This window comes from Meleagris gallopavo, chromosome 9 (assembly GCF_000146605.3).
Source record: "Meleagris gallopavo isolate NT-WF06-2002-E0010 breed Aviagen turkey brand Nicholas breeding stock chromosome 9, Turkey_5.1, whole genome shotgun sequence".
In the NCBI taxonomy this organism is placed as follows: Eukaryota; Metazoa; Chordata; class Aves; order Galliformes; family Phasianidae; genus Meleagris; species Meleagris gallopavo.
Window position 1 is genome coordinate 1,701,533 of NC_015019.2, and position 23,377 is coordinate 1,724,909.

Here is a 23,377-nt window from a genome sequence, read left to right on the forward strand (position 1 = left end):
GCGGCGGCTGCCCCCCGCATCCCGCACTGCCGTCGGTTTCCTTTCAACCGGACGCCGGCTCTGTTCCGTGCCCCTGCCCTCACGGTGCGTGGATGAATTGCGTCATTTTCTTGAAATCGGGGTGTTCTGTCTGTGTCGCTCTCCCGTATTTATCGTCTCCTCGACCGCAGGACTGCGTCTTACAGGAATTTCTGGAAGTTTTCAGGTTGAGCTGCCTCAGCGAGGCGGGATCCATGTTGCTGCTGACAGGTGCTTGCCTTGCCCGTTGCTGGCACTCACCATTTCGCTGCTTTCTGCAGCTGTTTGTTCCTTTTCTTTCCTCCCTTCTATCTGTGTTTTTTGCAGCTTCCCGAGAGAATTGGGGATCTTTGGTTCCCATTCTCATCAGTTCTGCACTTTGTCTCTTGGTGACATTTGAATATGTGCATTTTTTAAGCAAGCCATCAAAGTTCACAGAATCACAGAATGGCCAGGGATGGAAGGGACCTCAAGGATCACGAAGCTCCAACCCCTCTGCCACACGCAGGGCCACCAACCTCCACATTTCATAGCAGCCCAGGCTGCCCAGGGCCCCATCCAACCTGGCCTTGAACACCTCCAGGGATGGACGGGGATCCACAGCCTCTCTGGGCAGCTGTTCCAGCACCTCACCACTCTCTGTAAAGAATTTCCCCCTGACATCCAACCTAAGTCTTCCCTCCTTCAACTTAAAACCATTTCCCCTTGCCCTGCTGTTATCTACCCTTTCAAAAAGTTTGCCTTATATCTAAAATCACTTTATGGACAAATGATCTCAATATTAAATGCTGCTGTTCTATGGAGCTAGTGGCAGCTAATTAATGTCCAAGGCATCACTGTGTCAGCTTTTGATGCTGGATCTTTTTTTGGATCTGGGAGTCTTGGTGATTACATAAGTGCCCAAATATGAATAACAAAGCAGATTTACCACTTGCTCAAAGCAAACAGGCAGCTCTGTGCTGTTCTCATCATAATGTACCTAAATTGAGGGTCAGGTTTCCATCGTGATTAATTTTTTTCTTGGATTCATTTGACTTAGTGCTCACCTATTATCTTATGAATGAATTCCTCAGCTGGTTGTTTCCCAGGTGGGAGTAGCTGGGAAGTAGCCTTATGTTGGCAACGTCATTCTGGTGATCAGCGGTACCAGCGTGTCAATCCTGAACAGCAGGTTCTTCCACTGCTCTTTGAAAGTAATTTTGCCTCTTCTTTTATAGTTGGGAAGACCTCTCTGATCACCAGGTTTATGTATGACAGTTTCGACAATACTTACCAGGTATGTGGTAGACACTCCTCTATGAACACATCTACTTTCCACTACTGAGATGCATTCCTGTTGTGCACATCTCCACGGGATATCAACTGAGTATCATACACGAGATTGTAGTGCGATTTGAAATGTAGATCAGACTGGGATTAAGTCCCAGTGTGCTGTCAGGCTGTGCAGCGTACAGAAGAGCTGTGAGGTTTAGATCCTGTTTGGGTATTGGAGAGCTTTGAGGAAAACAAAAAGAAGCATTGGTTTATGGGATCAGTGAACAAAAAAGATAACGGTGAAGGTCAATATGGAGCATCAGGAAATAGGGAATAAGGTACACATGTGCTTCTGATAGTTCTTGATCTCTGGTATCTCTATAAACTTGCTGTTAAAATAGGAGTAGTTGAGTCCAGGCTACATGGATGTACCCACAAGAAGTCAACGTGGTATATTTTTCTCTCTATGTCTCTCTCTGTTTAATTTTTAAATGTATTTTTTGTTTTTTAGCTGAAAGGCTATAGATAGAAAAAGTCAGGGAAATTTTGGCAAGGAGAGAGTAGGGTAGGGATGGAGAGGCTTCAGACTGAAAAGCTCAGGATGCGTAGGAGGCGCAGAGATCTCGGGAAGAGTTAGCAAAATGACTTAGTGGTATTTCAAAGGAATACTGAAAATCTCTAAGGAAAAAGAGACTGTGGTGGCCTCTTTTAATGCAGCCCAGAAAGAGTTATTGGTTTCAGTTGGAGTAATTTCAAACTGGAAGGTAACAGAGAAGATGGTTTTCTCGAGGACGAGTCATTTACTGAAACTGGATCTGCTTCTGCTTTATGTGCTTTTCTTTTATTCCTAACTCTTGTTAGGTGCTCTGGGGGGTTTATCTTGTTGTAAGCTGCCCTGGCTGCAGAAAACAGGGCTCCTAGAAAGAAGGTACTGACTGCAGAAATTGACAGTTGTGGCTTGATCCAATATCAGCTGGTTTGTGTTCTAATGGATTCTTCCAGAACACACGATGCTGCCTGTGTTTCAGTCTGGAGATTGTATTGAAATCTGTTCAGTAATCAATAACTTGTTTCCTGGCGTTGTGATGGCAAGGATACCTGCTTGATTTAAATGCCTGCAAGTGTCTAACACCTCTAACTTAGTAAGTTACTTTGGGTTTTCTGTACTGGAATGTCTGTGCAGCAATGGAAATGTGAATGGAAGGAGGTTGATGGAAAGAACTGTTTGGGAAATAAAGCTTCTGGTTGTCCTTGAAAAGGAGGAGCATTCTCTGTTGTTGGATAGCCCTGAATCAACGTTACTTTTTAGGTTTCAGCACAGTTGCTCACAATTTATTTGCTCTACCTTCTGGTTATTTCTAATAAGAGAAATGTTACCAGAATGAATTGCTGTAAAGCAGAGGGAGACAGGACAGATACGATCTGTGCTGAGATGCATGAATGTCAAGGAGGTAAAATTAGAATTTGGAGGATCTTGTGAGTTGAGAAGTGTTGGAAGAATAGTGTGAAGTAAAGATAGGGGAGATACCCAGATTGCCTTGTTTTTATCAGCTTTTTTGAAGGCAAATGACTATAACAGTGCTAAATTACAAGCTAGTGAACGTTTTTCGGAGATTGTGTGGAAAGATTTGATTTGCAGATACTGGGAGGCAGTTACTAATGCTTTTCTTCTTTTCAGGCAACCATTGGAATTGATTTCCTGTCGAAAACAATGTATCTTGAAGATCGCACGGTAAGTGAGGCGTCTGTGTGGTAGTGTGGCAACTGTGCTCATGGCAGCAGCAGCTGCTGTGTGTGCTGTTTGCCTGGCCAGTCCTCCAGTGGCTGCTGGAATCCTGCAGCAGCCTTCAGAGGGACAGCCTTTGTTGAATGAAGTCACTGACCCATACTCTTTCTGGTACCCACTAGTCTGTAACACCTCTAGCACTAAGCCTAATCCTTTCATGCAAAATTGGAGCAAGCTAATGTTCATGTCCTGGGGGAATGGCTGTCTGCTCTGCTTGATAGGCGTGGTTTGCTCCCAGAATTTGCAGCCCTGTCTGTAGGGATTGTCAGTGTGAATGGATGTGGACAGACCCCAGGTAGCAATTCCAAGTTTTGAAGTCATTCATGATTAACAATAGTGGCACAGTTCCCTTTTGCAGAAAGGTTCTATTTGTAACACAATGCTGACTTTCTGTTAATAGAGCATTTTTGAATTTAGCTTGCACGAGACTCTTTTTTGCATCAAGAGATCCCTCGTATCTCTCTCCTGTCTTTCAGCAACTGTCCATTTGTTCGTGTTTTGCTAGTAATTGCCTTTTTTGCTCATTTTATTACTGGCCAAGAAGTACAAAGCTGCTGGCAGGAGGGAGGGGGTCAGTGCTGCAGTGGAAGCCTTTTGTATGGTTTTGGGTCTGTTGCTTTTGAAGAAGGCTCATCTCTGTGTGTGATGAGATTCTGCTGAGTGCTTCCCTGCCATCTTACCAGCGACTGATTGTTAGAAAAGACCCTACTGAATCTTTGGGAGAACTACTTGGAGAATGTTCTTCAGTGTTGTTAGCAGATATTGAGAATGCAGCTTGACACCTGTTAAGTCAAGGTGGAATGCCTGTGTCTTGTTTGCAGCTGTCTGTAGTTCTCAAGTGTAGTCTTTGTTCCTTATGGCTGTGTAGGTCACGATGCCATGCACCTCCTGGCCTGCTATCCAGAAAAATGGCTGGTATACTGTTAGCTTTCTGAATTGTTTATCCTGTTAAAATAATGAGGGGTGCTGAGTGAAAGTCAGGAGGGAGAAATACTAGCACACCAGGCTAGACAGTGAAATTGTTTCTCAGATATGGCTCATCCTGTATTTTGCTATAGGCTTTGCTGTACTTGAAATGAAGAACATAAAGCCTCCAACTGCAGCTTTGACACACGTCTTTATGCCAAATAATATGTCCTGTTTGTAGTGGATTGTACCCCACTACTGTTCCTAAGCACTTCACACCAGAATTTCCAGTGGATTAATCAAAACTGTGTCTGCATGATGCACTCCTTAGGATTTGGAGTGACCACATCTAGCTAGCTGTAGGCTGCAGTCTGTAGGACTTGTGTACCTGGAGTCCCCATCTGGCAGAATGCACTGAGGTATGTATGCATGTTTCCCTCCTTAGCTGACAGGTTTGGAAGGTATTGTAGGGATATTTAGGAAGTGGGAGAGTGTGTTTGTGTACAGGTTCCTGATGGTGGTGTGGAGGGAGAGAAGTTTCTCTGCTGTGTCAGGTTACAGTTAGAGGTATCACTGGCTCTTTTCACGCTTCTGTTCCATTTTAACTTTCCTTTTGTTGCATTTTTTTAACCTTGCAGTTTTTCTTTTTATTTCACTTGAGTTTCGGTTTTGTTTTCCATTTTCCTGCCCTTTCCTTTCCCTCTTCCCTGCACTTTTCCGTTTCCCAGATCAGGCTGCAGCTGTGGGACACAGCCGGCCAGGAGAGGTTCCGCAGCCTCATTCCCAGCTACATCCGTGACTCTGCTGTGGCTGTCATTGTCTTTGACATTACAAGTAGGTATTGAGCCTGAGTGTCTGCAGAGGCCTTGCTTGTAACGTGTGCCCTTTATGCTTTGGAGGCAGTGGTAGTTTCTGAAAGTAGCTGAGTGCAGCGTCTGATGCACGGACTCAGATGTGAATGGTCCCAGTCGTTTATTACAATTCTCACATCACTTATATACCTTCACAAGTTTTCTTTCTCTAGCTTTCCCATCCACCCCTACAACTTTCCCGTCCACCTTTACATTCAGCAGAGCGTTCTACAAAACACTCTTCAGCCGTTCACACAGGCGCTTATCCAGTCAGAGCTGTGAGATCATCTTTCTTCTTCTAGAGGTGTCCTTGGTTCTCATGCTGTTTATCTTGCTCCACAGCTTCTGCTCTGAACAGATTTTCTTGTACTCCCACAGTTAAGATAGAACATCAGCCCCAGAATGCAGGTGTTTTGTGGGCTGAGGGGGAAATAGGTGAGCATCTAACCCCAAACCAACGTAAACTCCATCTCGTGACACCTAAACTGGGCAGTCATTTAAGTCTTGTCTGCTCAGAAATCAAATTGTGGAAATGATACAGAAAACTGCCCTGGCAGGTGGGTAAATAGGGGTTATGATTGTGTGTGACTTCATGGAATAAAAGGTGGCTGGTAGCCTCTAGGAAACTTCTTAGCTTTTCTGTTTTTTTTTTTTGTGGGTTTGTTGTTGTTTTTGCTGTTGTTTTCGTGCTTTCTTCCTGTTTTGTTGTTTTTTGTTTCATTTTTCAAATCTCCATATGTTTTCTCCACTCTGGATAACTGGAGAGGTAACAGAGGTGACAATTTCAGAGGCCAAACCAGTGAATTACTGCCAGACTAGGTAAAACACTCATTTAAATAGAAGCAACGTGGTGACTTGTGAGTATTCAGGACTCCCATTTCATTGAAGAGCAGAAGTGACAATTCATGTGAGTCACCAGAGAGCTTTGGAGAAGGAATTCCTCTCGCCACAGTTTCTAAAGAATAAACGAGTTTATATGGAAACTGTCTATAACTCTTGGCACAAGCATTTTAGTAGATGAAAATAATTATTTCATGATAACTCTGTTACCATTTCCACTTGATCTGGCTTTTTCAGCTAAGTGAGCTACAGTATCAGCTAGACAGGATTCATACCCCTGAATTAAGCTGAAGTAAAGAAAGTACCACAGATTTAAACAAATAAAACACCACTCCTTTGGCTTGCCTTCCTTCTGTCACAGACTGCAGCTTATTGTGAGTCTTTCTGGATCAGGAGTTTGTTTCACTTTGGAAAATGGAAGTGCTTAACAGATGATAACAAACTGCCCTCAGAACATGAGGTAGCAAAAAATAATGACAGTGTTTCAATTCTGTAGCTTAAGTATTTAGGGAGGATTTCTGATTTGGTGCAAAATATTGTAAAGCTGATCTTTTGGGGCTTGAGGGGTGCTGAGATGTGCACGTGATGACACATGGGAATGGATTTACAGAGCAGAGTTTCAGGCTGCATAGGCTGGCATCTTTTCCTCCCAGCTGTTGCGACAGGTTTAGGAGGCTGTTTATCCAGGCAGGTGGAACAATTTGCCACAGTCTAGGTTGTTATTAACAACTTCCAGACGTGTCAGAAATAATTAAATGATAACTGATCTCATCATGCCTCAGTAATGGTCTGATCTTTTCAGATAACATCATTTTTTTCCTGTTACTGCTCTTTGTTCTGTTCTTAGCAACTAAGAAGCTTTTAGTTTTCTCATGATAGTGAAGGAATAGCTTATGTACTCTTGTGGGCATGATCATGGTGACTGAGGGGATTACAGAAATAGTTTCCAGTCTGAAGAGCTGTGCATTTGCACTGTCTTTAGTAGCAACTGTATTTGAGAACCTCAGCCTTCTCTAAGTTAATGCTGATCACAGTTGTGTGAAATAGGGACAGTCCCACGAGTACCTGCCAGGATGCTCTTAACAAGTACAGGAAGAACTGCTGGCTCCACTAGTTTTTCCTTTTCAGCAAGATTAGCAGGGCCAGCTAGTCACCTTTAGTGCTTTTTTGATTGTGAATCTGCAGTCTAGAGCATTTAAATCACCACCTTGGTAAATTTTGTGGGTGAAAAAAGCTGGTGTAGCAGTAATGTTCTGGACACTCTATAAGGAACTCATTGTGAAGTTCAGAGCCCAGAGCCTGAAGCAGTCATTGCTATCAGTCTGATCTGCCAGCAGTGGCGTGATATTGTCCAAGCGTTTGGAGTTCATCACCCTGAGTTTCCAGGGGCAGTGAGGAGCCCTGATTTTTTTGTTACTGTAACAACAGCTGCCTTTAGAAGAAGGAGAGTGCTTCAACTATAAGCCCTAATCTTCCTGAAGTCCTTGGGCAACCACGTGGATATTCTGATATAGATATGTCTTGTTTAATCTGTTGTATCAAGACATTTTGCAGACACATGCATCTATTTAAATTTTTCTTATAAATAAATCAACCATCAGACCTTCAGAAACTGTTTTCTCCCTTGTAGCCTATCTCCTGCCTGCTCCTTGCCCAGCAGCATTCTGTCCATAAGGAGCCACTAGCCTTCATCACTGCACACGTGGTTTGTGAGCACACCTTACCAATTCCTGTAACTCAGCTGGGATCCAGTATCTGCCTGCTATGGAACTCGTGGCTGCTGAGGATGCAGTGTGCTCATTTTCTGGCAGCCTGGCACTGCTTGTACAGCAAGCTGTGTGGGGTGATAACTTAGGAGGAGATGGTATCACTGCCAATTGTTAAAAGCTTTTGTTTAGCATTCCTTGTGATAGTCAGGCATTTTTTGGCTGTTGCTGCTTCAAACAGGCAGGTCCCAGCATCACATGGGCATAGTGGTGGTTACGACTGCGTGCACCACATGTTCATACATACTAAGAGGGGAAAAGGATGGTAGTAAGACCAGATGCTAGTGCTGTCGTATAATAACTTGGTTTGTGTTTGGAAATCACTGTGGTTCTGGAGATCAAACTGTATCTTATAGCTTTTGGTACTTGGTTCTGACTGTTGTGTTTATTATAAGGGGAGAGCCCAGTGCCCTTTTTGCACATGCAGCCTGCATTGTAGCATTTGCTTTTTCTTCTGCTGGAACTTAAGTTATCAGTTGCCCTGATATTGCATGAAAATCTCCATTACCATCTTCTGGCTGCATAATGCTGGGAGAATGGATGCTGTTGCACTACTTGGTGTCAGACTTGAGGTAGTTATGTGTCTACCGTGTGGTAAATGCCCCAAGAGTTTTAATTGGGTCGTGGTGGGCCAGGAGCACCGCGGAGATCTTGCATAAATAACCCTGGGTAGACTAGGAAGGTAGCTCTGTGATGTACCTGCTGCCTTTAGCAGCAGTGGCTGGAGGTGGCAGCTGTAACCTGGAGCTCTTTGGGATGTGGTGGCCATGGGAGTAGGAGAATCTCTAGGCAAGCAAAGGAAATGAAAGCACATCATTTGCAATCAAAATCTGAAAAGCCAAATTCTGTGGTGTGTGGGTGTTTGGAGCTGGATTACGAGGTCAGCACCAGCTTCTGAGACTGAGCTGCATATAGTCGGTTCTAGAAATGGCCTTTTCTCTAAAGGACAGTTTCCTCCTTTCTTTTCTCTCCTGCGTTCTCTCTGCTCTCCCTGGCCTGGTACCAGCAGGTTCGGCTGCAGCTCTGGGACACAGCAGGCCAGGAGCGGTTCCGCAGCCTCATTCCCAGCTACATCCGCGACTCCACTATTGCTGTGGTAGTCTATGACATTACAAGTGAGTGATGCTTCGGTGTCTCATTATTTGAAATACTGCATGTGAGCAGAACTGCTTCCACAAGTTCTGCGTAAAGATGATTAACGGTAGAAATGTTCCCCCCCCCACCCCTGCTGGTTTTTCTGTTCAGGCAGAAAACGGTTTGTGGGTCATTTGTGTGTGATGTGGGGAGACTTGGAGAGCGTCTGGATACAGGCATACCCAGATTCGTATGTTTTCTTTCTTGCTTAAAAGTAGTTTTATCCTTAGCATTCCCATTTGCTTCTTCCTTACAGACTTGAATTCCTTCCAGCAGACCTCCAAGTGGATTGATGATGTTCGGACAGAGAGGGGAAGTGATGTCATCATCATGTTGGTGGGGAACAAAACTGATCTGGCAGACAAGAGGTAATAGAGGGAAGCTGGTGGCCTTGCTGCCCTGACCAGGAAAAGCAGGGAACTGGCTGACTTAGACTCTTAAAGTCCCATGGATTTCACATCTTAGGACATGTTGTAAAATGTTTGCCCTTACAGTTCTTAATTCTGTGATGCTGCTTCAACTAACAACCACCATAATAGCTTTCCAGAGGACCACGTTCTGCATTTCTATTTCAAATTCATCTCTTTATTGTTGAATTAAGAAAACACATTTAATGTTTTCAGACATTTTCCTTTATGAATGCATTAGAAATAGTGTAGATAAGGAAAAATTGTTCATTTCAGTGGTCAACTTCACTATTAGTTGACAAAAGAAAACGGGGTAAGCAGCTCCTGACAATGCCAGTCCTCTAAACTAACACATGCATGTATATGGGTACTCTAAGATGTGTTCTTGTGTTTCAAAGAGAGAACCTCGAGACCTTGAAGTTATGAGGAATTTTTATTTGGTGTAAAAGAATCTCAGAAAAAAACAGAGCTGGGCAATGCCTGGATCTCACAGTAAAACAGAGTCTTATGGAATTGAAACCTGGCTGTTCATGAGACGCTTCCAATCAAAATATAACATCTTCAGAAGCTGTTTTCTCAGAAAAGAAATCCTGCACTATTATCTGAGTTCCTGTTTGTTTACTTTTCTTCTCGGTATGATGTACCTAACAGCAGTCTGACCGTTCCATTGTTGGATGTTGCCATGTTTTAAATTATAAACTTTGCTTTACTCACTCCTGAATGTAAACATTGCTATGTGAAATATTGTGATGCTTTTTTTTTTCCTTCCCCTTACATTTTTGGTGTTGTACAAATGCTCATGTGAGACAAGAGCCAGCATCCCTGGCTGTACAAGGATGCTTTTTGCCCTTTGTCTCTGTGCAAGTCATGCTATTAGTTTTTAGTTTGCTGTGCCTAGCAGGAGAAGCATAGTACTAAAACTGCTGTGTGTTTTGAGTCAGTGGGGGGAAAAGATAGTTAAGGTTTTCCCGAGTGCTGCGTGGGCTTCTGTACTGATGATACTTGTGGAAATGTTTCCTCTGCCCTTCACACCTTCTTATCAATTGTTTTACTTTTCCCAGCTCCGTTGGAGGCCAGTTCAAGTAATCTATGCCTTACACTTCAGAAATGTTGGGGAAACTTGGTGCCCCAGAGCTTCAGAAGTGTGATTGATGTATAGAATTGACTTAGATTAAGAAATCCAAGTAGCAACAACTCAGAGTGGTCTGGCCTCTGATTTCAACTCCGAAAAGCATCTGAACGAAATCTGATGGGTTGTACTTCGTTCAGCAGCTCTGTATGCTGACCAGCTGCTAACACTTATGCCCTCCCAGGAGCTGGAAATACCTGCAGCTCTCTAACTGAATAATCTGGAGTTCAGATTTGAGGCTAATTTGTATCAACTTCCATTTTCTGTAGAACTGTAAAGCCCAGTGGGATAATTCCTGCCTTGTATTATTTTCTGCTGGTACAGAAGAGTATGTGCAGAACAGCTGTTTCATCTCTGCCATACAAATATAAAAACCGGAGACTTGTTTGAAATATAGCTGTGGTCGGAGTTGATGTAGCACTGAAAATCAGAAGTTTAATTAAGTGTCAGCAGTCCTGGCCTAGGCATGAATTTGCAATTTCATGTAAATCCTGATATCAGTAAAAGAAGCCCCATTGTCTTGACCAGAACTGTACAATAAAAGCAGCTTTGTGGCAAGCTGAAATGCTGGGCCTCTTAATGCTGGAAAAAAAACCAGTGTCAGTCTGAACCTTATGACGTTATTTTTTTGTTTTAGGTAGTATACAGCATATTGGAACCCATTCCCCCTGTGGTAAAACCAAGTGATGATTCGGGTTGAGTTCTGGTGCCAAAAAGCTGAACTCAGGATAGCAGTGGTTTTATTTGCTGCAGCCTGTTAATTTTTCTTTCCTGTTAATGTTGCTTCAGTTGGTGGCTGTTTTTCTGCAGTTTTCTTTTTATCAGTTTTGGACTATTTTTCTTTGTTTTGGTTTTTCTTTTCTGTGATTTGTTCTCATTGCTGTAGACAGGTTTCTATAGAGGAGGGTGAGAGAAAAGCCCGAGAGCTGAATATGATGTATATTGAAACCAGTGCTAAAGCAGGATATAATGTGAAACAGGTATGTACAGGGCATTGGTCAGAGATGCATTTGCAGGTGCTTGCACACAAGCTGTAGCTGCTGCTGGAGCCTTTCTGATTTCTTTCTGTAATCTTATGGAGTTCCCTTCTGTTGGCTTTTGGGAAATGGCTTTTTGCAGCAGGTGCAGCTAATGGGGATTCTTCCTTCCCTTGAGAGTGCTGTGAATGAGACTCCAATGTATTGCATAAAACTTCATCCTGTGCTGATCATCCTTTAGTAATGGTCTTAAGTCCAGGTGTTCTCTGAATAACTTACCTGACGTTGTCTCCTCCTTAGCTGGAGAACTCAGGGGTCTTAAATACCCAGAGGTTCCGAGGTCTCCATTTCTGGACTCTGCACTCTGGTAATGGGCAGTGAATGGGCCTTTCACTGACGAGTGTCTCACTCACAGATATCTCTAATTCCTCTTGTCTGTTTTTCCTTTCTGTCTTTCTGCTTCTGTTTGCACCTTCGTCCAGGCAAATCACTACAGAAGAAGGGGAACAGAGAGCCAAAGAGCTGAATGTGATGTTTATTGAGACCAGTGCAAAGACTGGATACAATGTGAAACAGGTAGATCGATCTTCTGTTCTCAAGGCAGGATATTTGTACTTTCCTTTTGCTCTGTGGGAGGATTAAGCTTCTGCTTAGGGTTCGTGTTCTGTCAGATACTTGCTTGTATTTACTGTCAGCCTCTGAAATGCTCCTTGCCCAGTGGTCACTGCTGCTGCTTTATCTGGTGAAAGCTCCCTTCGTGTCAAATCAGTGAATCCCTGTTAAAGCTAAGGAAACTTAACTTACCTTGAAAGATAAGAGGATCTAAAAATAAAATGTGCTGAGGAATGGAAATGGCAGTGCTTAGTGCAGCCTGTCAAACACCATTTTGTCCATTCCCTCTGCTGTGGTTAACCATTAATGCACTGTTTTCTAAAATCAGTTTTGACGCCAGTCAAGACAGTAGCATACACTGATGCTTAAAGTGGAAGTTTCTGGTTCTGTTGAGAAGCCACAAGAAAAAAAAAATCGCAGAATGATTGAGGTTGGAAGGGATCTCTGGAGATGTGGTCCAGCCCTCCTGCTCAAATCATAGTCAGCTAAAGCAGGCTGCCCAGATCTGACTCCAGTTGGATTTTGAACTTGCCAAAGAATAGAGACTCCATCTCTTCAGGCAACCTGCCCCAGTGTTCAGCTACCTTACAGCTAAGGTAAAGGGTCTGCAGACAGCATAAGCATGATTAGTGTTGGGAAACTGCCAGCTGGGATACCTGCTTAAGTTTGCTGCACACCAGCTGGCTGGAAGAGCCTGGTGATAGGATTAGGGGATGATTTTTGTTTCTCTGGCTGTTTTGGTGCTCAGTGCCTTGATTTTTTTATTCATTTATTTATTTTTCCAAGTAATATGTTTTGAAAGTGTGGATGAGAGCTCTGTCAAGCTACTGTGAAGAAAAATCATTGTCATCTGATGATGCCTTTAGTTCTTTAAATGAGAAGCTTTTACACAGCATCTTTCACCTCAGTGTCCAGCAGTGTCTGCGTTGTTTGCTGCTTCATTAATGGCAGCAGGAGGAGCTCTAAGCACTGGTTTAAAATTATGCAAAACCATTCTCTGTCTTTATGAGCATATGCTAGTCCTTCCCAGCTCTTGTACATCCTTAATAGCTTCAAGCAGCTCACCCAAGCTGGCCATTCTGCTCGGAGGTGGCTGTTTCACAGCAGGACTGAACCAAAAGGGTTGGCTATAGAACCTCGGTTATTCCATAGACTTCTGGAGCATGCCTCTGAACAAACTAAAGGCTTGTTAGAGGTCCCGAGCCAAACTCTGTAATGTAGCTGTAAACTGTGTGTAAAAGCAGTTGAGGCTGGAAATAGTAAATTGCAGCCTCTAACGTGCTTACCTGTATGCAGGGGGGATTTGTTTTTATACATCTCTAGATGAACAATTTCTGATGAGAAAGAACTCCACGTTCAGCTCAAGTAGAAGCAGATAAAAGCAAGCCACCTGTTTGGTAGGCATTCAGTAGCTTCATTTCCTTAAGCAAGCTTGTTAAATTGTTTGTGGAAAAAAGTCTTGTGGCATTTGATTGTTGCTTTGCTTACTAAAATACCCACATAACAAATCTGTAAAATGCTCAGACCTGCCATAGAGCAGTGTTGGAGTGGGTTTTGTGTTTTTACTTTTTGACACGGATTTCTTTCTGACAAGCTTTCAGTTCACCTGTTGCTACCTTTCAGCTATTCCGTCGCGTGGCTGCTGCCTTACCCGGGATGGACAGCACACCAGAGAAGAGCAAAGAAGACAGTATCCTTCTTTTCTCAACAATCGTTTTCTGGATTTGGCAATTAACGCTTTGTGAGTTTGGGCTTAGTGACTTGTTGGCACGTTTGGGGAATGGGCCTCAGTGGGGTTTTTCAGATACATGGCTGAAAACGGTGCAGTGTGGTGCAGCCATGAAGCGTGGCCCCTGCTCGTGGTCTCTGTGTAAATACACATAACTACTTGTAAGTGTGCTCTGCTCTTACCAGGAAGGGTGGCTGACAGCTCTTTAAGATACTGATCATGTTCTCTAGGTCTTTTTTCTTTTCCTTGAGACAGGTGATTTCCTTAACTTACCTCCTGCAGTGATTGACATCAAACTAGAGAAGCCTCCTGAGCAGCCAGTAACGGAGAGCGGTTGCTCCTGCTAACAGGCCCGTTCTGTAGCAGCACATTCCCCAGCTGGCCAGTCTCACTGAAGAACATCACTGCTCATTGGCTAGGCAACCCTACTTTGGGCTGAAAAAACAATCTACTAAGCGAGCGAACTCCCTGTTTACGGTGGGGAGCAGCCCTGGCCGCCCCTCTTACTGCATGGTATGAGCCTTGAGTGCAGAATGAGTGTCCTGTCTTTTATTTTATTTTTTATGTTGTTGCACTTTGGCACCGTGGTGCCCTTTACACTCCCTCTTTCTCTCTCTTCTCTCCCCCCCTTTCCCACCTTGAGCCTGTCTGCTCAGATGTATCATGTGAATGCAATGGAAAAGCCACCAAGTTAGGGAAAAGAAGAAAAATAAATAAATAAAGCTTGGGGGTGGGTTTTCCACTTTCCTTTACTGCCTTGCATATTAACTAGCTCCTGTCCACTCCAGTCTTGTCTGTTCTGCATCCCCACTTCCTCTGTTTAAAGGCTGCTCCTTTTACACCAGTCAGTTTGACTTGGCCTTGCCTTGTTGGGCAGTACAGGTTACCTGTTTCTAGGCTTTTGGTTCCTGCAGGGCACACACACAATATTAGCTCTTCAGTTTCTCCTTTTTGTGGATGATGTTGGCTAAGTTTTGCTCATGACTTCTGGGGTTTGCCCTACACTCTGACCCTCATGTGATGCAAAACATTGGAAACTCCCAAACTCTTAGCTTTGACCTTGTTGCTCCCATCTGTGCAGCAGAGACATCCCACAGATTGCTCCCTGCAGTGTATCTTCCTGTCTGGAGGATGTTGGTGCTTGGTGAGTGTTGGCAGTAAGATGTAGGGAAGGAAATGGGTACAGAGACTTTATAGCATGAAGCTGGGTGGGGAGAAATCCTCAGGGTGATTTGTAGGGACCTTGGTCTTGTCTGTCAACAGCGAAAGCAAACAGCTCTGTGGAGCCCATCACTGCAGGAGCAGTACCTGGGAATCGTGTGGTGTTCAGGTTCCTTTCCTAGTCTCCGTCCTTCTGTTTGTAGTCACATAGCCTAGGAGCTGCTTCATGGAGAGCAGGTGGGCTACAGCAAATTGAAGGCCAGCGATAGCTGTTCTGGCTTCATATCTAGGTTGCTGCTTAATGAAATCACACACAGCTGCTTCTGCTTTTGTTGTGGTCTCACAGAGTGGGGTTAGTACCATGTTGCTTTGGAATAGTGGTAAGCTGTAACAAAGATAAGTGCTAGCAGGGATTTATTATCATATGTGAGTGGGGGAAATGTACACTGCTAAAGTGCATTTTGTTGTCACTTCTGGATGCCTGAGGTTGGGAAATACCTCGCTTTTCCCTCAGCTCTCTGCCCTTGATTTCTAACGATGTTAGTAGAGCTCTTTGTAAAACTTTCGTTGTGATTATTTTTGTGTGTGTGTGTGTGTGTGTGTGTGTGTGTGTGTGTGTGTTTGTGTGTGTGTCCATCCGATCAATCCAGAAGTCAGGAGGTCTGTTGACAGAGAGGAGAATAGAACAGCCAGAAGTCAGGAGGTCTGCTGACAGAGAGGAGAAAAGAACAGCCAGGTGGTTTTAAGCCATTCACCAGTTCTTTCATCACCCAGCCTATGTATCGCCACTGGGGATGCTGGCGGGGAGGAGCACAGCGTGCCACAGTGTTAAGGGTACAAACAGGGGCAGTGATGTTTGGGTTGGTGAGGCTCTCCTAGCAGGATGCCTTGTCGGTCACTGACATAGTGTGTGCACTTTGAAACCTGTGGGCTGGGGAAGGAGGGGAGGGGGTGGCCTTGGGCTGGGTGCTGGTGGCCTTGTTGGAGAAGCGCCTGGTCAGAGTGCCGTGGCTGCTTCCTGGTCATGTTGGCTTACTGGCATCTGGTGACCAAGCTGCAGGTGGCTGCCCTTGTTCTCAGAGAGCTTTGTCCCTTCCCCTCCACATGAGCTGGCCTGCAGGAGGAAGCTGGGATGTCCTTTCCCCCATTTCGTTCTGGAGTGTCCCTACCCCTTACCCACAGTTCCAGCTGGCACGGCTGGGTCCTCTGTGCCCAGCCCCAGCGGTAACTCAGCCCCCTCCTCTGTACATACTCCTGTCATGTGGGAATTGCTGATATTTGTTGGTGTGTGTGTGTCTGCTGTAGAACAGGTTTTGCTGTCCCTTTCTCATGGCAGGCGTGCACTGTGCCTGCTCTTGTATTGTTCTGAGTCGCGGGCCTGGGGGGGAAGGGGGGACCATAAGTAATGGAGGGAGGGGTAACTAGTGAAATAAAATAGTTCACTTCCCACTGTCTTCTCTATGGATGTGTAAAATATTGAGTGTGTGTCTGGCCCTGCTGTCTCCTAGCTGTTAGCCAAGTAAGTGTGACTATTACTATGAGTATGGACTGTCCGACCACAGCCGTGTATCACACTAAATAAAGTTATTTCACCAACACCTCCTCTGTCCTGCTTCAGCAGCAAGCCAGTGTCCGACTGGCAGCTTTGACGTGGCTGTAGGGGCGGGAGCTGCTCTGCCCGGCCCCGGGGTGGTGACGGAGCGGGTTGGAGGCGCCGTCCTGGTGCAGGGCTGCATGGAGCGGGCGCGGGTGCCCGACGCCGCTGCTTTCCGTGCCTTCAGGCAGCGCTGTCAGGATGGCAGCTGGCAGCGGGACCGCGGTGGGCTCGCCGTCAGCCTCCAACTGCCGCCGCCTGGCTGTGCCGTGCACCAGCTGAAGGTGAGGGCCGGGGGTAGCAGCGGGCTGCTGGTCGGGGTCAGAGCCTGTTCTGAGCTCCCAGTGCTCCCCGCAGTGCCGCATCGATGTCCCGGACGTGCCAGCAGAGACGATGTACGACGTGCTGCACGACAGCGAGTATCGCCGCGAGTGGGACAGCAACGTCATCGACACGCACGACATAGCCCAGGTGGCTGCCAACGCTGATGTGGGCTACTATGCCTGTGAGTGCGGGGGGCCGGGGGTGGGGTGGTGCTGCCCTTCTTTTGTCAAAGCCTTGGTCTGCGTTCAGCAAGGTACACCCCTACCCGGCCTGCCTGCCGGAGGGACGTAATTTGGGGTGCGGGATGCGGCTCAGAACTGCTGCTATGTGGGCTGGGCTGCTGAGGGGTAGGAGTGGTGCTGCGAGGAGATACTGAGATAGCAAAGCAAGGCTGGGAGGATGCTTGGGCAAGGCAGGAGCCTCCTGAGGGGCTCCCTGGTCCCTGTGTGTGCTTGGGCAGGGGAAGCAACTTTCTCCCTTCTTCATCCAGGGCGATGTCCAAAGCCCTTAAAGAACAGGGACGTGGTGATGCTGCGAGCCTGGCAGGTGGAGGACGGGTATCACACCATTATCAACTTCTCCATCAAACACCCGGTGAGTGAGGAGCAGGCTGGGCTAGAAGGCTGTCCTGTTACAGGATCCCAGGACCCCACCTATGTCTGGGATAAACTGGAACTCCCAGAGCCCATCGCAATTAGCTTCCTAATTCCTGGACGAGACCCCAGCTGGAGGCAGCTGATCTGGCCTGGTCGTTGCTCTGTGTATTTAGTGCCAGGCCTGAGAGAGGGAGAGGGCAGGGAGCATGGAAGCACCAGCATCTGACTGCCTGGTGTGTCTGCACAGAAATACCCTCCGCGCAAGGACCTGGTAAGGGCCGTCTGTCTCCTAACGGGATACCTGGTGCATTCAACTGGGCCCAACAGCTGCAGCCTCACCTACCTGGCTCAGGTGGATCCAAAAGGTAACTGGTGCTGCTGGACTTGTGGCGTGGTGATGCAAATTCTGGTCACAGTGGAAATCTGGCTTATAAGCCAAGAGTGCATCTACATTACATGGCACTACCCAGTTCCAGACCCCTGGTTAATGCTAATGCCACAGCTTGCTATCAGGGCTGTTGGATACTTGGTAGAAATAAAGCCATTTTCTGGGGCAATAACTTCTGGTTTTCTCCCCAAAATTCATTAGGGTCATTGCCAAAGTGGGTTGTGAATAAAGCCTCGCAGTACCTGGTGCCGCAGGTGAGTGGAGCATTTCTATGGTGTGTATGCCGTGTGCCACCCCACCCCACTGGCTGGAGCACAGGGCTGGAGAGTGGGTGTCCCTGGGCAGTGGAGCTGCACTAGGAATGTGCATCGTGGCTCACCTCAGTGTGACGTACATTCTGTCTGCCTTACCAGTCCCGACAGCTGAGTGATTCATTTCCGAAGCTAGAGGGAGGTGAATAATGCCACTATTCCGGTTTCCACTTGTGGAATGTCCTCCCTCGCCTCTGCTGTTCATGCAACACCTGAACAGGACCTCAAGGCTCAGGAGCTTTTGGAGGTCCTGAACAAGCAGCAGAGCAGACAGGCACAGAGGATTTCTATTTCACTTTCCTAGAGCAGCTGATGTCATCAGGGGATCTGAGCAATTAGAAAATGGTCCTACAAGGGAGTTAAAAACTGACCTTTCCTGAGCTCCTGTGCAGCCAGAGAAGAAATGCAGTAGCTGTCAGCGGTAGGCAGATTGCCAAGAGTTTTTATAATCTGCCATAGTTGTTTCCCTCTGTGCTTCCCTGCTTTTGATCAGATGTTAAAGAAACTGCACAAGGCCTGTGTGCAGTACCCTGCCTGGAAGCAGCAGCACAACATAAACATGAAGCCCTGGCTGTACCCCGAGCAGAACAAGCTTCCCGTGCTGGAGCTGTCAGAGCTGGCACTGCAGCATGCTGCGTCGCTGGAGAACATCGACGAGAGCAGCCTGGCTGAAGAGAAGGATGAGAGCAGTGAGCACAGTGGCTTGGAGAACTGATGTTGCTCAAGCTTGTCTAGTTTACAAGAAGAGGGGAAAGAGTTTTTCACTGAAAAAAGAAATCTCATGTTCGTAGCCTTTTCTCAAGCCAGCTGCGTGGCTCCTGGCTTGCTGGCCCTGCTTACTGCAAGGCACATGGGATGACAGTTCTGACCTGGTAATGTTATGCTCTGGGAGAATTCACACCACGTATTTCTCAGATGAAACCTGCCCTTACGGAATACAGCTTGTTCTGGGCCTGTTGCTCCCAAGAGGTCAAGTTACCTGCGGTACCTCTGCCAGGCTGCTCTACCAGCTGTGAGTTACTCATTGACAAACTGCTCTTTGCCTCTGTCCTGTGAGTGGCTGAAATACCTTGTGTTGCTGGAGCTGTTGTTTTCCCAAAGGGAATCGGTAACTACCTGGTGTTTCCCTCCAGCTCTGAACGATGAAACAGACTGGTGACAAGTACTGCTCTGTCCATTAAAGATACTTAAGCCATGAATGGTCCTTGAGAAGAATCCACTCCTTCCTTGTTAGCCCACAGCAGTTGTGGGGGCTGCAGAAGCATCTGAACAATTCTGAGTATTAGCAGAGGAAGCTGCCCGGGGCAGGGCTGATTTTTCTGGTGCTCCTGCGAGGCTCTGATATAGGATTAACAGGTGGGAGTTGTATTTGCAGTCCTCTGTGCAGTGAGGTCAAAGCCCTTTGCTCCTGGGCAGTGTGGTTGTGCCAGAAGCCTGATGTGTGCAGTTGTTTGCCGTGCTTTCCACCAGGCAAAGCACAGGGGTGGCTTTGGAGCCAGGGATCGGCCCTTGAAACTTCACCCTGGCAAGCTTGAGCACAACACCAGGGGAACACAGAGCAACATGAAATGTTGCCTTGTAATTTGTAAAGCTGGTGTGGGAGTGGAAGCACAGGTGCTCTGTGTTTCCATAGAAGACATCTTACTTTACTTCTCAGGGTATTACAGGGGGCAGACCTGGATTTCTCTTGTAGAAAAACTGACTTCTGTAGCTGAAAGTCTTCTTCCTAGCATTTTTAATTCTACTTCATCTAAGGCAAATCTAGCAGGCAGAGCTGAAGCTGCGTTAGGGTTGCTGCTCCTAGCTGACTCAAGTGAGGTAACACAGACAAATCCTTCTGTTGCAGCCCTTTTTCTTTCTGGCAGCACTGAAATGCTGCTCCAAACTATTCACAGGCTGACTTCCATCACAGTCAGAGGAAAAACACCCTTATAATAAGGCTGCACCTGGTTTGGGTTCTCCGCATTTTTCCTGCAGGCTGAAAAGGTTGGAGCCACGCATTTCCTCGAGGGAGCACTGAGGGTGGCAACAAACCCTTCAGAGACCTCCTGAGTGAGAATAAGACAAAGTCTGGTTGCTGTACCAGTTTTATTATTTCAGTTATTACAGTAAGTGGAAAACACCGTGTAGAAAGCCAGAGCAAGGACTGTCCTAAAACCATTTACAGTATGATACTATCCTCCATTTGTGCCCACCTTTGCTGATAAACTGTAGTGTTTTCATCTGTGCCCTCCCAGCACAAGGCACAGCAGGTTTTGTCCGCTTTCTCAGTAGAACAGCTACCATATCACCATTTCAGCAGCAGGAGAGTGAATTGTCCCAGCAGGAGAGAACGTACCCAAGGCAGAGGAAAAGGGAGAAGTTTACCTCAAAGTGGCAGGGAGCTCCAGGGGAGCACCTGAAAGGTATGGGGCTGTGCCAAGTGAAGGAAGCAAGTTCAGCAAGTGAGACTTTAACAGTGCAAGCACTGCATGTGAGGGAACCTGACTATGTGCTACTGCAGTTTAGAAACATGCTCCAAGCATCCTGATCCTGTATCTCAGGGGTGGATAAGCAGCAACAAGGAACGCACGTGCCTCAGCAGACTAGTGCAGCTAGAGTTGTGCATTGAGTTTGACTGGATTTTACTCTTGTTTGAGTACCAAGCAAACCCAGTAGTGTAGAGCAGAGGTAGAACAGTGGAGAAGGAAAGGACTTCATGTCACCAGAGAAGTGAACAGGTTGATCTCTTAGAGAAGGCCACGCTCTGCTGAAGTGCACTCAGGCACTTCTGGAGTCACATCCTAGCAACAGGGGCTAGATCCAGAACCAGCAGTGCATTCCTTTTAAGTTGTATCCTACTAGAACAGAAGCACAGGTCTGGCAGGACAAGCTGCCCCCCCCGGTACCCAATTTCATGCCTGCACTGCCAACTTGTTTCATCATCCAGCTCCAGAACAGACAGAAGCCCCATCCATCTTCCAGCTAAATAGACTGTGGTGTTCCTTCAAGCAGGAAGCAGAGCTGGCGCCTGTGCAGTTGTGCCTCCAGTGACAACTGAAACTTAATAGTCATCTCAGATGTTGAGGAAAGGTAGTGTAGAGTTTCTTGCAGGACAGTTCCTCCAGAGAGGACGCCACAGACAGCTGCCTACTAGTGAACAGTTCTTTCTTTCTGTCGCTGGTAATCTGGACAGGAAAAAGAAGGCAAGGCTGAAGGGGCACGAGAGCAGTTGCTGATGGTGAGGAGAAAATAGCCAAGATGTTACAAGAAAACAAATTCTGCTTATACTTCATTAATAGAAGCTGTTTACTGCCTTCATAGATAGTAGCTGGTTTTAAAATAGCACATTTGCATCTCAGCTAGTTGTTTCAAGTTATTTCAGTGCTTGTTTTAAAGTCCTCTCTTCCCTTGCTGCTTATTTTTCTATACTTACATTTAAGGGTCAGTTTCCAATTTTAGAAGAATCCTTGTTTGGCTTCATTTGATCTTTCCCCATTCCTCCTTTTTTTTCCCCGTGAGTATTTCTGGGCATTATGGGTTCAGAAATCAATAGCTAAGAAGTTTTTCCCTCTTGGCAATATTCAAACATCCTTATAGAGATGGACTGAAAACACAGGCAGTGTTTATCTACCTCAGCATAGGTCCACTAGCAACAAAACTAGTTCCTGTGTTACTCAAGGATAAGCAGGTTCTTGTACACTTCCATGAGAAACCATCTCAGCTTTTAGCACTGTTTTAAGTCCTGCTCTACCAGATTCTATGCATGAGCAGTTGAAGCTAATCCTTGCTGTTTTGATTTGATAACTTTTCTGATCCCCAAATCAAAGACCAGTGTTTTCTAAAATGAAGACTGCTTGTGAGACACCTACGATTTCAGACTCATCACTGCTAAGCCCAGGTGAATCAGCAGGGATGCAGAGCAGTCTGGTGCCCAGGGAGAAATGATTTGGAGCTAGCAGGCACTTACTGTAAGGGAAGTAACGCACACGCATGGTGATTTCACGGGCTGTCTTCAGGATCTCCACAGCCTAAAAGCAGAAAAAGTTGATCAATGCCCAAACTGTTTTGGAGGATAGGAAACAGCAGTGCATCAGTTACACAGTGCCCCCAGCTGAGCTAGTGAAGGAGAAGGTGTATGCACCACTTCCCCTCCTCCTGCTTGGGAGGAGAGCGCATGCTGGGGAGCAGAAGTACTCACCTTGCTGTGCTCAATGTCCTGGAAATCCACGTCATTTACAGACAGCACCTGATCTCCTTCCTGCAGCCCAGCTCTGTGTGCATCTGAGTCAGGGATCACCTGCAAAGAGAGAGCAGATGCAGAAGTGCTGACACTCTATGGTCAGTACTGCAGGTTTGAGAGCTTGCATAGTCTGCCCATGCAGTGTGTTCACACAGGGTGGGGGGTCGATGTGGAGAACAGGGACTGCAGTGCTCCCTGCAGGCTAGGGAGGGGTAAGCAAATGGTGTGTACTACGTGGAAAGTGGCAGATTACAGCTCTGAGTCTGGAGATTCATATAAAGGCAGATGACAGCCTCCACGCACACCCAGCTGGCTCAGCAACACCCAAGGGAACAGACAGAACAGAGCACAGAGAGAGCACAAACACACCTTTGAGATGAAGATCCCCAGCTGTGAGGCCTTTCCTCCTCGAATGTTGAAGCCCAGCTGTGAGACAAACCAGATCAGCCGTGAAACATCACTTCTATGGCAATCCCACCCCCAGTGCCCACAGGGTTGTTCTCTCCTGCCTGTCCTTTACCAGCTCCTCTCACAAGACATTATCATTCCCTATAGCTGTCTCCCTCCACACACAGCACTCCCAGCAGGGCAGCAGTCCCCCTCCTCCCCCCAGGACCAGTACTACAGAATCACAGAATGGCCCAGGTTGGAAGGGACCTCAAGGATCACGAAGCTCCAACCCCCTGCCACATGCAGGGTCACCAGCCTCCACATTTCATAGCAGCCCAGGCTGCCCAGGGCCCCATCCAACCTGGCCTTGAACACCTCCAGGGATGGACGGGGCATCCACAGCCTCTCTGGGCAGCTGTTCCAGCACCCCACCACTCTCTGCTGACCATCCAGACTTCACCTCCACGTCCCTCTGGCACTCAGTCAAAGCTTATCGCGCCCTCACAACTTTGCCAATTTAGGGAAAACAACGTGAATTCAACATGCAAACAAGGCCACGCTGAGGTGAAGAGTGCCCCGGTCAGTGCCGCGGCGGGGTCCCGCAGCCTCACCTGCGCCCCGGGCGGCTTCTTGAGTACGACGGTGCGGGGCAGGAACTGGGTGAGCTCGTTGTTGTAGTCGGGGTGATAAACCCTCTGCAAAACAAAGCGGCGGGCCTGAGGCGCTGCCCGAGCCGAGCCCCACCGAGCCGGATCCCCCCTCGGAGCCTTCGCTCACCTCGTGCGGCGGCACCCACGCGGGCGGGCTCTCGTAGGGCGGCAGGAAGACCACCGGGAAATCATCGTAGGGCAGCCGGCCCTCCATGCCGCGCCGCGCCCTTTCGGCTTCTCTCGGCCCCGCCTCTCGCGCGGCGCGGCGCGCGGTGATGACGTAGAGCCCCGTGATTGGCAGAGCGGCGCGCGGTGATAACGTGAGCCCCGTG

General features: G+C 47.0%; 3 protein-coding genes across 8 annotated transcripts; 2 read left to right on the forward strand and 1 right to left on the reverse strand.

The window, feature by feature from the left end:
• Positions 1–6: 6 nt before the first annotated feature.
• Positions 7–15,810, forward strand: RAB41 (RAB41, member RAS oncogene family). 6 transcript variants are annotated; one of them, XR_004160604.1, is made up of 10 exons: positions 49–84; positions 1,236–1,294; positions 2,951–3,004; positions 4,693–4,798; positions 8,431–8,536; positions 8,812–8,923; positions 10,978–11,071; positions 11,551–11,644; positions 13,304–13,370; positions 13,692–13,747. XR_004160604.1 is itself a non-coding variant. In XM_019618119.2 (9 exons), the coding sequence occupies exons 2-9, from the start codon at positions 1,269–1,271 to the stop codon at positions 13,754–13,756; spliced, it is 630 nt and encodes a 209-aa protein (XP_019473664.1). In that variant the 5' UTR covers positions 61–84; positions 1,236–1,268; the 3' UTR covers positions 13,757–15,810. The 6 variants fall into 6 exon arrangements, 5 of the variants coding, with proteins under 5 accessions (XP_010713392.1, XP_019473666.1, XP_019473664.1 ...); XM_019618119.2 differs by lacking the exon at positions 11,551–11,644 and having other exon boundaries at positions 61–84; positions 13,692–15,810; XM_019618118.2 differs by lacking the exon at positions 10,978–11,071 and having other exon boundaries at positions 64–84; positions 13,692–15,810.
• Positions 15,811–16,232: 422 nt separating this feature from the next.
• LOC100541254 (START domain-containing protein 10-like) lies at positions 16,233–18,982 on the forward strand. Its single transcript, XM_010715092.3, has 6 exons — positions 16,233–16,448; positions 16,522–16,669; positions 16,979–17,082; positions 17,332–17,449; positions 17,674–17,726; positions 18,277–18,982. The coding sequence occupies exons 1-6, from the start codon at positions 16,305–16,307 to the stop codon at positions 18,496–18,498; spliced, it is 789 nt and encodes a 262-aa protein (XP_010713394.1). The 5' UTR covers positions 16,233–16,304; the 3' UTR covers positions 18,499–18,982.
• An 870-nt stretch (positions 18,983–19,852) lies between these two features.
• PDZD11 (PDZ domain containing 11) lies at positions 19,853–23,315 on the reverse strand. Its single transcript, XM_003208276.4, has 6 exons — positions 23,173–23,315; positions 23,007–23,090; positions 22,375–22,431; positions 21,964–22,062; positions 21,733–21,793; positions 19,853–20,950 (listed from the first exon to the last, which is right to left on the reverse strand). Exons 1-6 carry the CDS (start codon positions 23,257–23,259, stop codon positions 20,916–20,918), a joined length of 423 nt encoding a protein of 140 aa, XP_003208324.1. The 5' UTR covers positions 23,260–23,315; the 3' UTR covers positions 19,853–20,915.
• Positions 23,316–23,377: the final 62 nt, after the last annotated feature.

Coding starts and splice junctions, on each gene's coding strand:
- RAB41 (XM_019618119.2), top strand. CDS start 1,269: ATGACAGTTTCGACAATACTTACCAG. Junction 8,537..8,811: donor GGTAGTCTATGACATTACAA/GTGAGTGATGCT, acceptor TCTTCCTTACAG/ACTTGAATTCCTTCCAGCAG. Junction 13,371..13,691: donor AGAGAAGAGCAAAGAAGACA/GTATCCTTCTTT, acceptor TACCTCCTGCAG/TGATTGACATCAAACTAGAG.
- LOC100541254 (XM_010715092.3), top strand. CDS start 16,305: ATGGAGCGGGCGCGGGTGCCCGACGCCGCTGCTTTCCGTGCCTTCAGG. Junction 17,450..17,673: donor GGCTCAGGTGGATCCAAAAG/GTAACTGGTGCT, acceptor AAAATTCATTAG/GGTCATTGCCAAAGTGGGTT. Junction 17,727..18,276: donor CGCAGTACCTGGTGCCGCAG/GTGAGTGGAGCA, acceptor GCTTTTGATCAG/ATGTTAAAGAAACTGCACAA.
- PDZD11 (XM_003208276.4), bottom strand. CDS start 23,259: ATGGAGGGCCGGCTGCCCTACGATGATTTCCCGGTGGTCTTCCTGCCG. Junction 23,091..23,172: donor CGTGGGTGCCGCCGCACGAG/GTGAGCGAAGGC, acceptor TTTGTTTTGCAG/AGGGTTTATCACCCCGACTA. Junction 22,432..23,006: donor AGAAGCCGCCCGGGGCGCAG/GTGAGGCTGCGG, acceptor TTTGTCTCACAG/CTGGGCTTCAACATTCGAGG.